General features: G+C 42.3%; 1 protein-coding gene across 2 annotated transcripts in view; it reads left to right on the forward strand.

Moving 5' to 3' along the window:
- The window catches only part of CENPP (centromere protein P), a 237068-nt gene that overhangs the window by 219294 nt on the left and 1406 nt on the right, over nucleotides 1-16368 (forward strand). For both annotated transcript variants that reach the window (XM_055579055.1, XM_055579059.1), the window contains one exon: nucleotides 15813-15892. In XM_055579055.1, the coding sequence (XP_055435030.1) occupies nucleotides 15813-15892 (80 nt within the window). The remainder of the gene's footprint in view (nucleotides 1-15812; nucleotides 15893-16368) is intronic.

Raw genomic sequence — 16368 nt, forward strand, 5'->3', positions numbered from 1 at the left:
CTCACCAAAAAGAAAGCACGTGGAGACTTAAATATGTCAGGAACTAACCTGGTGGTTAAGATTACACAATTCCACTGCAGGCGGCACAGGTTCTTTTCTGGTTGGAGAACTAAGATCCTGCATGCCTCATAGCTCATCCAAAAAGAAAAAGAAAGTAAATATGGCAGGCTAAGATGACCATGTGTACCCTTTCCCACCATTTTAATTGTTCAGAAATTCTGGATTAAGTACAACATGTCTTAAGTATTATAGTCAAGCTCAAAAGAAAGAAGTAGAAATGTCCCAAGAGCCATAAATAAGGAGACAAATCAAAGCAAGAACAGGAGCTAATGCTGGGTAGAACACAGATTTGGGCCCTTGGTCTGGAAGACAGCCTGGACTGTATCAGATGCTAGGGTGAACCCTCCTCCCAGAGCCTGGGGCCTCAAAGATTTCTGTTAGTTGACAGAGGAAGAGGAAAACTGCCAGCCAGGCCAAAGAAACTGCAGGGAACTTAGGTGGAGAAACTCATGTCTCCAGATCCCTGGCATAGATATATACTGGATCTCAGTTTATACTGCCTGTGTGGTTTAGGTAGAAGCCCAACTCTGGAAAGGAATATAAATTGTAAATACAGGGACTTCTCCAGGCTCTGGGAAAAGTCACCTTGAAACTGCTAGAGGGGGAAATTCTCACACAATTTCACAGAACTGTCACAGAAAAATATGACCCCAGATGAAACAGTGTTAGTCACTCAGTCACATCCAACTCTTTGCAACCCCATGGACTGTAGCCTGGCAAGCTCCTTTGTCAATGGAATTCTCCAGGCAAGAATACTGGAATGGGTAGCCATTCCATTCTCCAGGGTATCTTCCCAACCCAGGGATCAAACCCAGGTCTCCTGCTTTGCAGGCAGATTCTTTACCATCTGAGCCACCAGGGAAACTTGTAGATGAAGCAAGTATACATTTAAAAAATTATGCATTAATTGCATAAAACAAACTTCTATAAGTGAGAATTATAAAACAATCTAGACAAAAACTACAAGGTACAAGGTTAAAGATATCAAAGAAGTACCTAAAATATAAACCTAATTTAAAAATAAGGGACAGTTTCTTAAAATTTATTTATTATGTTTGGTTGCACTGGGTCTTTGTTGCTGCATGCGGGCTTTCTCTAGTTATGGTGAGCGGGAGCTACTCTTGGCTGTGGTGTGCAGGCTTCTATTGCAGTGGCTTTTCTTGTTGGGGAGCACAGGCTCTTGGAAGGCTGTTTCAGTAGTTGTCATACCCAGGTTCAGTAATTGTGGTTCTCAGGCCCTAGAGTGCAGGCTTGGGCTCAGAAGTTATGGCACATGGGCTTAGTTGCTCCACGTCATGTGGTATCTTCCTGGACCAGGTGATCCTTGCATTGGCAGGCAGATTCCTATCCACTGTGTCACCAGGCAAGCCCCAGAGCAATTTTTTTTTTTTTTTTTTACAAAAACCTATTGGAAAAAGAAACAAATTTACATCTATACATTTTTTCAATGTCATTAGAATTTTTAAAATTTAGAAACCAGTGGATAAATGAAACAACAGGTTAAATATTAGTAAAAAAATTAGAAGATGTATTTGAAGAAGTCAGACAAAGAACTTCTAGAAAGATAATTAGATGGAAAATAAGTGAGTTCAGTTAAGCATAGAATTAGGTGGTTTAATGTAATCCAATAAGAGTACCAGAAAGAGAGAATGAAATAGATGCTGTATTTAAAAAGAAAGAATGTTGTTTTGTCAGACCTCAGGTGTTTGTCCCAGTGCAGAAAAATCTGAATGACAGGATCCTAGGTGAAAATAGGGACTAGGTTTAAAGGGACAATTAAAATTTCATAAATGAACGTATCATCTCAGAATTTATCAGTTCGGTTCAGTTCAGTTCAGTCGCTCAGTCATGTCCGACTCTTTGCAACCCCATGAATCGCAGCATGCCAGGCCAGTGTGTGTGTGGGGGGCGGGGTGGGGGAGGGAAACAGCCAAACTCTTAAGTGGCTATACCATTTTACATCTCACCAACAATGTCTGAGGTTTGCATTTGTCACATTCTCACCAACATTTGTCTTTTTATTGTCTGTCTTTTTTATTAGATATTCTAGTAGATCTGAAGTGGTTCTGTGTGCTTTTAAGGTAGATTTCAAATTAAGCATCCTGCAAATCTATTTTTTACACTAAAGTATTACATTCAAGCTATTTATGACAGTTCACATTGTTGTTGAATGCCTTTTTAAACTATCTTACAGTCTAGTTGTAATTTAAATAGAAAATAATATATTCACATTTCCTCTTTATTCATTCAGTCTTTTATAGTCTTTATCCAGTCTTTGATTACAATATTTTTAATGTGTTTTAAATAGTGTATTTTTCTGATAAACACAAACCAGACAGTATTACCATCACTGCCCACCCCACCACCCCACCCCCAGTACCCACCCAAAAGAAAAGACTGATTATATTTTTGCCTCAAGAACTTAAAGACTGGTTACTTAGGGAAAGCATGAGGTAATAAATCACCTTCCTCTTGTAAGTAGTTAAATGATTTCAGACATCCATAATCATGTTTTCATAAATCAGGGTCTGCAGGCCAGTCATTTAGGATCATCTTACCAGAACATTATTATCACTTTCACGCAGAAAGGTGTGGCAGAAAAGCCCAGCTATTTGCTAGTGCTCTTGGAAGAAACAGGAGGGCCCTGCTTAAGTTCACTAGTAGTATTTCAGTGGAGGCATGCTTCAGCAAAGGGCTTTCAGCTACTCAGTTCTGTTAGTAGGACAAATTGTTTTAATTGTTTTATACTTGTTTTAAGATTTTTTTTTAAACTCCAACTGTCGTTTCTTCTCTGTATGTTTTCTTGCTTTGTAAGAGGCAGTAAACCACATCTGGTTAGTATTCAGTGCTTTTGGCACTTATAAATAAAGGACCCTCTTTCTGTTGCAAATGTATAAATACTGTGCTTACAGCTTTTGATATTTAAAACAGGATGGAATTTATATTTATATGAGGCTGAAGTATGACCTTTAGGAAAATGGAATCTCCTTCAACTGTCTTGTCTTTAAAAAAAAAAAAAAAAGCTCGACTTTGTTGGCTCACATCCTCTGTTTCCATTTTCTCTTGTTGCTGGGCCACATGATCCACCTTGGACTGTTGTTGGGCAAGCCTCTGGGGTCCTGGGGCCTGAGTTCCCCTCCAGCCCTTCATCATGATGTCTTTCTGTTCCCAAATAAAGATAAGTTTGTACAGGCCTTTTCCATTTCTTTGGTCAGCCTCAGCCTCTGGAAATTAGTATGTTTCTTCAAGTATTATTTAAATGTACAAATTGGCTGAACTTTAATATAAGGAGATTAGGAAAGATAAGTAGAAAGTTTACAAACATTCAGGACTTCCCTGGTGGTCCAGTAGTTGAGAATCTACCTGCCAGTACAGGGGACATGGGTTCTATCCCTGGTCCAAGAAGATTCCATGTGCTGCGGGGCAACTAAGCCCATGCACCACAACTACTGAGCCCATGCTCTAGAGCCCGTGCTCTACAAGAGAAGCCACTGCCATGAGAAGCCTGGGCACCATGACTAGAGAGTAGCCCCGCTTGCTGCAGCTGGAGAAAGCCCACGCACAGCAACAAAGACCCAGTGCAGCCAGAAGAAAAAGAAAGTTTACAAGCATTCAAACAAACATTTTTATGAGTAAAATTTTCATGTAACAAAAAAATTTTAAGCTGCAGCTTTTGGCCCACTTATCTCAAATGTGGTTCAACTAATTCCAGTTTAACAAAGTCACGTGGATTCAGAATAGAGAAGTGTTAAGCAATTGAACTGTTATAAAATGAGCCAAGAAGAAGTCAACAGTAAAATCTCCATATTTTCAGAAAACTTTAAGCCTTTCCACATATTGAAATACCAAGAGAATGGGAATGCAGTGAAAACATTAGTTAGAGGACACAAAAAAATAATAAAAATTTATTGTGCATAAGATAAGACCTTCAAGGAAAAAGAAATCCAGAAAATACCTATCAAAAGATTGGCCCTTGGGGACTTCCCTGGCAGTCCAGTGGTTAGGACTCCATGCTTCCCCTGCAAAGGGTGTGGATTTGATCTCTGGTCAGGGAATAAGATCCCACATTGCAGTGCAGCATGGCCAGAAAAAAATGTGGCTTTGGCTATCAGTAGTGACCCCAAAAAAGGCATATTACTACTTCTCAAAACAGTATTTCAGATACCTCAGCATCAAGAAAGGCTTGCAGATTGTTAGCCTTAATTCAGGATGATCAGGTAAAAGAAAATAGATTTTATGTTCTTTGTCCCAAATCCTAGAATATCTGTACATATTTCATGCTTAGGTTTGGCTCTTCAGGACAGATATGATAGAGCTGAAGACCCAAAAAAGATAACAAAGTAGTTGAGATGGCTACTGGGCTTCTGGATGAGAAAAAGAACAAAGCTTTCTCCACCCTGGATGGCAGAGGCAGAGGGGAAGCATTCTGTGTTTACTTGCTTATTGTCTGTCTTCACTAGGTTGTATACTTCATGGGCTGAGGGGTTCTGTCTTTTGTATTTTAATTTTTTGTTGAAATATATAGATACAGGAAAGGACACACACGTCATAAATGCACAGTTGGATGATTTTTCACAAAATTACAGAACCATTCACTGGAAGAGGAAGCAAAGCAGGAGCAGCCCCAGGGCCCACCCACCTGCCACAGGTGCTGCAAGACGGGGTTGGTGCTTGTCACCGCATACACTGTCCCTGAGATCCATCCATGTGGAGTGTAACTGGTGATCATTCATTTCATAGCCCTTGAGCCTTCTGTCACGTGGATGAGCCACAAAGCATTCACCCAGGGCCCTGTCCCTGGCCCTTTCCAGGTCCTGGCAGTTGTAAACAGTGCTGCTGTGTGCATGTCTTTTGGTGATACAGGTACATGTTTATGTTGAGTAGAACTGCTGAATCTTAGGGTAGATGTATGTTCAGCTTTTGGAGGTGTTGTCAAAATAACTGTGCCCATTTACACTCTCACCAGCAGGGTGTGAGGGTAACAGTTGCTCATATCAGTTTCAACACTGGTTTTTCAGTTGTTTGTAGCCATTCAGGTGTGTATGTTGTGGTATTCCATTTGTAGTTTTTATTCTTACTTTCCTGATGCTCAGTGTTATTTTGTTCCAAGACATACCCAGCATTTAACAAAGTACCCAGTGTTTTTATAGGAGCTCTTTCAACACAGACAAATGTAAATTCACATTGGCTTAACAAAAAGCAAAGTTAGTCACTCCAGTTGAAGCAAAGAGCTGAAGTTCAGACAATTAAAGAAAGGGTAGCCTGCATGTGGGGATCACATCAAGATAGAGGATTTTCCCTCCTGTTGTGAGGCCCTCATTTCTGCACGATTCTCTGCTGGTTGTCTATCAGGGCAACACACAGGCCTCCCACAGCCTGGAAGAGGCTGACCACTGAACAGCCCCTGCTGGAAAAGGTTTTGTCCTCCCAGCATCTGTTATTTGGCCCAGGGTACATTATATGCTCTTCGTGAGGAGCTAACAGTCTATGATGACCTGAGCCAATCCTATGAAAGGGACAGGTCTGTTGCCAGAGTAAGGGTAATAAGAAAGCTTGCCAGGCAAAGAAAAACAGGTCTGACAGTCCACAATAGTTCCACACAATAGCCACGCTGCAAATCATTTTGAGTGATGAATTATCAATCCAAGTTCATCATGTGTGTAGGTCTCATTGTGTGTTAGAGGATGAATTTGAAATACTTTTACTTAAGAATTTCTCTAGGAAAATAAAGCAGTTTCAGGACAAGGCAGCAAAGAAAATCCTCTGCCCTCAATCAATTCAAGAGCTAGTCCATGCTGAAAATTTGAATTATTATAAGATGCATTTTGCCAGTTCATGGATGGTCTGTAGGCAGATGCATATGTGAAAGCGTTTTCATGTTTGCTCCTCTCTTATTACCTGTTTTGAGTCTCAAGTCAAGCCCAGGATCAGCTGACCCCTTCTTCTGGCCTGGTTCTAAGGGCACTGCCAGATGTGTTACTCTAAGACCCAAAGAACAACTGTGCATTTTCTCTTAAGAGTCTTATGTAAAAAAAAAAAATGGGAGCCCCTTATTAGAATAAGCATAATACTTAAACCCATGGCAGAACATAAGAAGGTGTATATAGAGTAAGGATCTAGGTGAATTTTCCTACCTCTCACAAAAATGTCATGTGGGATCCTGAGTGGAAATTCTGAAACAGAAAATGGACATTAAGTAAAAACTAAGATAGCTAAATAAAATATAGACTTCAGTTATAAAAGTGATATCTCAATATTGGTGCATTGATTGTAACAAATTACCACACCAATATTAGATGTTAATAATATAGGAACTCTGTACTATCCTTCCAATTTTTCTGTCAGTCTAAAACTGTTCTAAAAAATTATTTGTTTTAAATTCAGTAGAGGGGCTTGAAAGTAGCCCATGTACAGGGAGGGAGTTGTTGGTCCCTGAAGCATAAGCCTTATTGGTTTCAGGGTGAGTTTATCTGAGCTGGACCATGGGTCACCTGAAATTTGCTTCAAGAAAGCCATTGGAGTTAGGAAGCCAGCTCAGCTTGGCTTCTTTACATTGGGCTCAGGGTCATTGGAGCAGCCTTGCAAATCTCTGAGCTTTTTTCCTTATTTTTAAAGTGTGCATAATTGTATATCCCTGATTCATAAAGGTATCCTGTGAATAAATATGTAAAGATCTGGCAAAGTTAGAACTATTGTGCAAATAGAATACATTATTATTGTCCTTTGGATTATTTCACCAAGACCTGTTTCCTCTCTCACATTTTAATTCTCTTGCCTAATATTCATTTTGTTTTATGAAAATAAAGCTATCAGGACTTGATATAGTACAAGATTTGAACCATTTAAAATTTTAGCTACATGGAGAAGGCGATGGCACCCCACTCCAGTACTCTTGCCTGGAAAATCCCATGGATGGAGGAGCCTGGTAGGCTGCAGTCCATGGGGTCGCGAAGAGTCGGACACGACTGAGCGACTTCACTTTCACTTTTCACTTTCATACATTGGAGAAGGAAATGGCACCCCACTCCAGTGTTCTTGCCTGGAGAATCCCAGGGACGGGGGAGCCTGGTGGGCTGCCGTCTATGGGGTCGCACAGAGTCAGACACGACTGAAGCGACTTAGCAGCAGCAGCAGCAAAATGAATTTTTTACTTTTGACTTATATTTAAAAAGAACTAAGATCTTTTTACTTATATTTCTTTTTACAATAAAAATGGATTAATTATGCCTTAAAAAAATAAAATAAAATTTTAGTTACAAACATTACTTATGCCCTCTTTTATTTTGTCCCAAGGTGGGGATTTCCTCTATTTCTAAGGACATGAGTTGACTTAATTATTTATTTATTTTCTTTCCATTTTGACATACTGAAAGCATTTTATTTTATTAATTTTTTAATTGGAGGCTAATTACTTTACAATATTGTAGTGGTTTTTGCCATACATTGATATGAATCAGCCATGGATTTACATGTGTTCCCCATCCTGAAACCCCCTCCCATCTCCTTCCCCATTCCCATCCCTCTGGGTCATCCCAGTGCTCCAGCCTTGAAAGCATTTTAACATAGGACTCTAGAATACAAGTTTGGACATATATCATTAGCTTTATATATAAAATAATTTAAATACTATTTAAACCTTAAATTCTATACCCAAACTATTCAGCAAGTATGAGGGAAAATTGAAAATAGAAATGTAAAAGGCCTCCAAAGTGGACCATTGAAACATACTACCTTCATCAGCCACTCTGCTAAAATTCTTCAGAAATGACAGTAGAGAGAGTTTTAAAAGACATAATACACAAAAATGAAGAATAGGCCAGAGGAAGGCAGCAGTACATTCAGGAAGCAGATAATTATAGTTTGATGAGGCCCAGACAAAGCTGAGACCTAACCCCTGAAGGGAACATGCCGGAACAGTCGTTTGGAGGTTGCTTTGACTTTCCCTGGGAGTATGGGAACCGTCCCTGGGGGCAGGGCCTCAGGGGCCATTGCCACTGAAAAATGACCTCCAAGCCAAAGCTTTCCAGCTGTGTGTGACTCTCAGCACGCAGGAGACTGGGAAAGCTATCTTCCTTGGAGGAAGGAACAAATCAACCGATTTGTTCTCTGGAACCTCTGAAAGAGGGACTGTGGGTAGAAGAATTAGTAGAAAGTCTATATGAGAGGCAGTCCATCCTCGCCCTGACAGAAGGCCTGTGTGAAAAAGCTTGGCACTGCTAAAAGGGGCCTGGACTCTGCAATGCAACCTCACTCCTCTGGAGAGAAAACTAAGAATCTCTAATAAAAAATAGGTACACAGGAGTTCCTTGGTAGGCTAGTGGATAGGATTCTGGGCTTTCACTGCCATGGCCTGGGTTCAGTCCGTGGTCCAGGAATGAGACCTAGCAAGCCACATAGTGCAGCCAAAAAATATACGCACAGCAAGTTGCTCGCACTAGATCAGGAGCCCATTACCATTAGGGACCTAATAAGTCTTATACCATATGGAATATGTGAACAAACCTTTAGGGGCTATTGTGTTTCCCAATCAAAATGGTTTTGTTGGTACCTTCAAAATCAGTTGCCAGCATGAATTATGTTACAAGTTGATTGTAATCACACTTGGCCTCTGTATTACAACTATAGTTGAATTTAGAAATGTGAAATGGTAGTATTATTTATTAGCTCAGGTTTTGGAATCTGATTGCCTTAGGTTTGAATCTGTTTACTAGTTGTGCAATCTTGAGCACATATCTTAATTTTTTTAAGCCTCAGTTTCATTTAAATGGGCATTATACCAATGGCTTCATATGACTTCTGTCATCTTTGAATGAGCTAATGCATGTTAAGGACATGGGGCCTATAACTGTTAGTTCAGTTCAGTCACTCAGTCGTGTTTGACTCTTTGCAACCCCATGAACCGCAGCACTCCAGGCCTCCCTGTCCATCACCACTTCCCGGAGTTTACTCAAACTCATGTCCATTGAGTCGGTGATACCACCCAGCCATCTCATGCTCTGTTGTCTCCTTCTCCTCCTGCCTTCAATCTTTCCCAGCATCAGGGACTTTTCCAGTGAGTTAGCTCTTCATATCAGGGGGCCAAATTATTGGAGTTTCAGCTTCAACATCAGTCCTTCCAGTGAACACCAAGGACTAATCTCCTTTAGGATGGACTCGTTGGATCTCTTTGCAGTCCAAGGGACACTAAAGAGTCTTCTTCAACACCACAGTTCAAAAGCATCAATTCTTCGGCTCTCAGCTTTCTTTATAGTCCAACTCTCACATCCATACATGACCACTGGAAAAACCATAGCCTTGACTAGACGGAACTTTGTTGGCAAAGTAATGTCTCTGCTTTTGAATATGCCATCAAGGTTGGTCATAACTTTCCTTCCAAGGAGTAAGCATCTTTTAATTTCATGGCTGCAATCACCATCTGCAGTGATTTTGGAGCCCCAAAAATAAAGTCTGACACTGTTTCCCCATCTATATGCCATGAAGTGATGGGACTAGGTGGCATGATCTTCGTTTTCTGAATGTTGAGCTTTAAGCCAACTTTTTCACTCTCCTCTTTCACTTTCATCAAGAGGCTCTTTAGTTCTTCTTCACTTTCTGCCATAAGGGTGGTGTCATCTGCATATCTGAGGTTGTTGATATTTTTCCTGGCAATCTTGATTCCAGCTTGTGCTTCTTCCAGCCCAGCATTTCTCATGATGTACTCTGCATGTAAGTTAAATAAGCAGGGTGACAATATACAGCCTTGATGTACTCCTTTTCCTATTTGTAACCAGTCTGTTGTTCTATGTCCAGTTCTAACTGTTGCTTCCAGACCTGCATACAGATTTCTCAGGAGGCAGGTCAGGTGGTCTGGTATTCCCATCTCCTTCAGAATTTCCCACAGTTTATTGTGATCCACACAGTCAAAGGCTTTGGCTGTTAAATTTTATGTGCCAGTGTGGATGTGTAATGTGTCTTTTGAAAGAGAAAACACCTTAAAAGCTCAAAATGTCTGTGAATCTATGAAAAAATTCAAATTAGACCATAGTAACTTCTCTTAACTTTTAAAAAAGTATTTTTTTTTCGGCTGTGCTGGCTCTTAGCTGTGGCATGTGCAATCTTTAGTTGCAGCATGTGGGATCCAGTTCCCTGACCAAGGATTGAACCCAAGCCGCCTTCATTGGGATCACAGAGTCTTAGCCACTGGACCACTAGGGAAGTGCCCAGACCATAGTAATTTTAAATTATGATCAGTTTCAATGCTTTGCACATTACTTTGAGATACATAAAATAGTGAGTTTTATTAGTAACAATAAAATTACCAGTGAATAGCTGAATATTACTTTCATCATCTGCCTGCATTTCATTATTTTGCTGGCACGATTACATGTTAAAAACTGTATGAAGAGAAAGTTGTGAAATTTAAAGAGTTTCTAGCGCTGATTATTACACGTATGTGTGTGTGTGTGTGTATTCAGCTTCTTAATTATCATTTCTGACTACTGTAAAAGAAACCAACTTGCCTTGCTTTTTAATTATTAGTCTAGAAGGGAACAGACTACATATAAAAATACAATTGCTACCCAATTAGTTAGAATGAAAATGACAATCTTAAAAATCTTAAGAACTACTTCTTGGACTTGTATCCCCACCTGAAGTGATGTTTATTGTCTAGTACTCTTAATGGAGTAGATCTTTTACGGGTACACTTGCCTTCAGATTTATTGCAGGGTGTATGTTTCTTGGCTATATATTTGATTGATTTTGCTTGCCTAAATTTCCCCTCTCCATTCTAAACAGGGAAGGTATAAAGGGATTATTTGTGTAAGCTCTCTTCCTTCCTAGGAGTAGAGTGATTTTATAGCTGCAGAAGGAAGAAGGCTAGAAAATTCTGGGGGGTGGATAGAGGTATTGAGGTCATCGCCTGCTTGTTTGTTAGTATGTGTGTGCAGAAGGATTCCCAAAGGGCTGTGGTATGTGCATGCTCGTGCATGTGTCACACCAACCTGTCTTACCAAGCTCTTCCCCCTGAGAGAGCCTGTAAGCCACCAAAGTCCCAGGAGCAATGAGCCTAGGTCTTGGTTTCTAAATACCATCAGCTTCCTAAAGAAACACTGATATACGTAGAATAAATCAGTGATTTGTGAGTCAATGCTGATAGAAAATAAATAAGGGAAAAGTAAAAGCTCGTTTTTCTGGTGAAAATCTACTTGCCAGTGTGGAAGGAATGATGGAGACAGTCACCCTTTGGCACCCCTCATGTGGTTGACTCAGCTTTGAGGCACCAGCAGGCCCAGGCTGATGAGTGGATGTCTGAGGAGCCAGACAGTGGCCTGGTCTCATGATGTCCCCTTGGAAAATTCCAATAACAGGGGGGAAAGGGTGGCTTTTGGGTCACCCCACAAGCACAGCAGCATTTCTGGAGCACTCCCAATGTGGCATCATGAGGAGACATCAGACGTGGACTGAGGCCCAAGAGGCCTCATTTTCCAAACTGCCAAAACTGCCTGGGGCAGCTGGGGCAGGGAGAGTGTGATGGTCACAGGAGGGAGCTGGGAACATCTGAAAATTTCTGGTTAGAATGTTGTTTGGTAAAGCAGGAAGATGGCCCTGTTTGGGGAAATGCCACTGAGTGTCCAGGGATGAGGGGGGTATCATGACTACCACTCACTCTAGATACCTATGAACACTCAAGGATACATTTAAACTCAAGATTCAAGGTTTCCATTTATTTAAGTGGCAGGGGGGAGTAAACTAGGATAGTATGACTAATCCGTCATACATGGTTGGTTTTCTCTAAAGTTCTGTTTAAAATTCTCTTCCCTTTGGACCAGCATCCAGCAGCCATTCCAACAGTAAAGTGGGTCTCAGGTAGAAAACTGGGATGAATAACAAATTCCCAGCTTTCTCAAAGCTACCATTTTTTCTATCATAAACACCAGGAGAGTTCTTGACTGCAGACTCCAGGCACATGGCAAGCAGCTAAATAAACACACACACAACCCCCACCCCTTTTTTTTGGCTGCACTGTGTATCATGCGGCTTCCCTGGTGGCTCAGATGGTAAAGCCTCTGCCTGCAATGCAGGAGACCTGGGTTTGATCCCTAGGTCGGAAAGATCCCCAGGAGAAAGAAATGGCAACCCACTCCAGTAGTCTTGCCTGGAAAATTCCATGGACAGAGGAGCCTTGTATCATGCAGGATCTTAATTGGACCAGGGATCAAACTCATGCCCCCAGTATCGGGAGCATGAAGTCTTTAATCACTGGACCACCAGGAAAGTTCTAAACATCCATTTTTGAATCACCACTTAGGACAAACTTCCTGTGAAAGACTGACAGGCCCAATGTACGTACAGGATCAGCACAACGCAGCCTGTTCCCAGCCTTCCCAACAACACTGTGAAGCACAAGGCTCCCATTTGCTCCCTTTAGGTTCCAGGCCCGGACCTTAGTTTTTACTAGTGGTGGAATGTGAAGTGTCTAAGGTGATTTCCAAGTCAGGCTGATAACTTTCCTGTCAACCTTTTTTGTGTGTGTGTGCAGCTATTTTTTCATGTTAAATATTCTAAAACACACTGGCCAGATGGCTGCCTTATCTGAGTTCATCATCTTAATCCTTTCTTGGTGATTCTGTTGTCTTTTTTGAATGTCAAATACAGTAATATGTAGAACTTTTAATTGCTTTTGAAATGTACTGATATTTGGCAGCCTCTTGATGAAAGTGAAAGTGGAGAGTGAAAAAGTTGGCTTAAAGCTCAACATTCAGAAAACGAAAATCATGGCATCCGGTCCCATCACTTCATGGGAAATAGATGGGGAAACAGTGGAAACAGTGTCAGACTTTATTTTTATGGGCTCCAAAATCACTACAGATGGTGACTGCAGCCATGAAATTAAAAGACGCTTACTCCTTGGAAGGAAAGTTATGACCAACCTAGATAGCATATTCAAAAGCAGAGACATTACTTTGCCAACAAAGGTTCGTCTAGTTAAGGCTATGGTTTTTCCTGTGGTCATGTATGGATGTGAGAATTGGACCATGAAGAAGGCTGAGCACCGAAGAATTGATGCTTTTGAACTGTGGTGTTGGAGAAGACTCTTGAGAGTCCCTTGGACTGCAAGGAGATCCAACCAGTCCATTCTGAAGGAGATCAGCCCTGGGATTTCTTTGGAAGGAATGATGCTAAAGCTGAAACTCCAGTACTTTGGCCAGCTCATGAGAAGAGTTGATTCATTGGAGAAGACTCTGATGCTGGGAGGGATTGGGGGCAAGAGGAGAAGGGGACGACAGAGGATGAGATGGCTGGATGGCATCACTGACTCGATGGACTTGAGTCTGAGTGAACTCCGGGAGTTGGTGATGGACAGGGAGGCCTGGCGTGCTGCGATTCATGGGGTCGCAAAGAGTCAGACACGACTGAGCGACTGATCTGATCTGATCTGAGCTGATCAGACCCACTTTGCATTTAGTTGTATCACTTTTTCCAATTTTTCTGTCTTCTCCCTCCAGGCCATCTGTATGCGTACACTCTGTCGATGAGACCCACACTTTGTATTTCTAACTATCAGCAACAGTATCCAGACTTTGCTGTTTATGTTGTGTCTCTGGGCTCCTCTTCAGCCTTTAGTTGCTTTCTTCCTGTCAGCTTTGAATATTTGAGGTCACCAGGCAAGTGAATGAAGCTGGATAAATGGGGCAATATTATTAACTTGTATAAAAGGAAACTTTCCACACAAGTCCCTAAGAGCTCTCCAGAAATGCCCGATCTCTTCCTAATGTCAGCATTTCTACTTTTGGTTTTTATTTTAAAAACTAAAAGGAGTACATTTTATTTTATTTTTTTTTTAGTGAAAGCTTTTAATCTAAACCTTCCTTTTGCTCATGAGAAGAAGGCCTAGAGAGGCTGAGGTCTGCTTGGAGGCAGACCAAGCCCTTGGGCCTCACGCTGGAACTGGCCCAGGCCACGTGCTTTCAGCTCAGCCTGGAAGTTATACTGCCACAGTCACATGTTCTCCTTTACATTCCTCATACAGTTGTTATTAATTTAGAAGAGCCTGAGGTTTAAAAACCAGCCAGCACTTTCCATTTAAAAAATTTAGGTATACATTTTCTCATAAAAACTGTTTCTCTGAAATTAGAAGTCATCTGTAAGTTTAAACCAGCCCCCCCCCCCCCCCCCCCAGCCTTTGGTCAGAATGGCTTGGTGTTTGGATGTGTTCTTGCTCCATCAGCATCTTTCACACACGGGTCTGGGAGCACTGGCCTCACACGCTGGCAACAAGCTCACTGATACGTGGGCTAGTCCTTTGAAAGTTGTGACACAACTTTGTCCCCACAAGACCTCATTTGAGGGAGCTTATTTTGTTCAGCCCATCAAGTACCTGTGGCCTCAGGAAGGCCCCATCCTCTGAAGCCCATAGGTTCTGCCCACACACAGTTCCAGCCCTGTCCCTTGTCTTGCAGGGGGAGGGGGGCTGTCTGACTGGCTGCTAGACCAAGCATTTCTCAGATGAAGCTGCACCTCACTGTCCTTCCATGAGGCTTAGGGTGGCCCTCAGGGCAGGGTGTAGGTTTGGATTTGGGACGTGGCAGGGCTTACATCTGATCTCAGCATCAGCCCAGGTGTCCGTTTCTATAGCAAGAGCTGTAAGAAGAGGGAAAGAAAATATGTCTTTCAAAAGCTGTCCCTTGTGGAACTTGAAATCTCACTGTGGAGCCTACTTTAAGTCTCTGTCATATCACCCCAACCCCACAATCTGTTCTTAAAAGAACAAACAAAAATTTTTCCAAGAACTGAAGACAGAGCCACTCATTACTCTGTTGTAAACATTCTGTTTGGATTCCTGCAAAGCTTTGTTGTTCTAATGACATACAAGTCAAGTCTAATACTGGAGGTTCCCAGGGCCCACTACAAATAACAGAAAGAAGCAGACAATTCCAAAACTATTACATGGGGTCAGGGGGAGTCAACCCCTAGAAATTTGTGAAATTCTACTTCATTTTCGTTTAAGAATACTTTCGACTCTAAAACGGTACATGATCTCATCATGAAGCTGACCTCTAGCAGAGCATGCTTTCTGAAAACCTATTACCCAGAATTGCCAGACACCATGCCTGGTGAGACCCGTAGGTCACTAGGAGAGCTCAGGTAGCCCCACGCTGGCTGTGCAGGAGCCGTCTGCATGCAGTTACCAGTATGCGGACCAGGGCCATTCAGCAGCAAGTGTGAAGGCAGGGTGGAAGCACCCACTGTTGGAGCGGCAAGCCCACGGACCTCAGTTTGAAAGGCTTTTGGGCCAAATGTTAAAGCTCTGAAGAAAAACATTTGCTTTACAATAAGAAACCTGGCATGTAGCACCTCACTTCAGTCATCAGGATCAGCATCACCTTCATGAGGCAGCTGGCCAGCATGTGTGACCAGCCTCCTCAAGCTGTCCAGGTCACGAGACAAGACAGAGGAAGTATGTTGGCCAAATGCTGCAGGGCCCTGGGTAGACAAGCCAGGAAAATCAGAATGCAGTCGTGTAACTTGTTAACACTGGGTGGTTGTCAGTGTGGAATCCAGGAGGCTGTGTGACAGTAGAGATCTAGATCAGGCAGGGCTGATGAGCACAGAAGCCAGGAGCGGACGGCCACGGCTAGGATGCCATGATGAAAGTGGCACGCCTGATAATTAAGATTTTCAGGGAATGCAATGACCACAGGGAGATACTGTTTTGTGCCCACTACATGTTAATGTGACCCCACAGATTTCTCTGTTTCTTCTCCCCACAGGAAAAGTACCCAGAAGCTGTGCAGCTCTCAGAGGGGGCCTCCTCCAACTGCATGGGTATTAGGAACCCCAGTCAACCTGGGTGAGTGCACAGGCCCCACCAAGTCCCTCCCCAACCCAGACAGTTCTTTCCTGTTAAAAACGATTACAAATAGTAGAAAACAAATGTAAACCACCTAACTGACATCTTGAGATGTGTCTGTGGAGTTATAACAGATAGCAGCGATGGCAGGAGAGCACCAGGGGGAGCTTGCTGGGTGAGGGAGAAGGGGAATGTGGGGACTGTAAACACAAATGGGATCTATGAGGAAAAGTCCAGCAGGTGCCGGTCTCACTGCTGGAGTCCTTAGGGAGGGGAGGCCAGAGGGGTGGAGTTCTATTTTCATCGACTTATTTCAAGAAAGGTGGGGAGTCTGCAAGTACTGAGTGAGGGGAGAAGTCACCCAGGTCCCCTTCCGCCCACTGTGGGTACCTTTATGTGCACGTGGGCAGGATGTGCTTCTGTGACCTGCGCCTACAGATGTTTCGTTCCAAGCCTTAAAATGGTGTGGTTATGTA

Source organism: Bubalus kerabau, chromosome 4 (genome assembly GCF_029407905.1).
Source record: "Bubalus kerabau isolate K-KA32 ecotype Philippines breed swamp buffalo chromosome 4, PCC_UOA_SB_1v2, whole genome shotgun sequence".
NCBI lineage: Eukaryota > Metazoa > Chordata > Mammalia > Artiodactyla > Bovidae > Bubalus > Bubalus kerabau.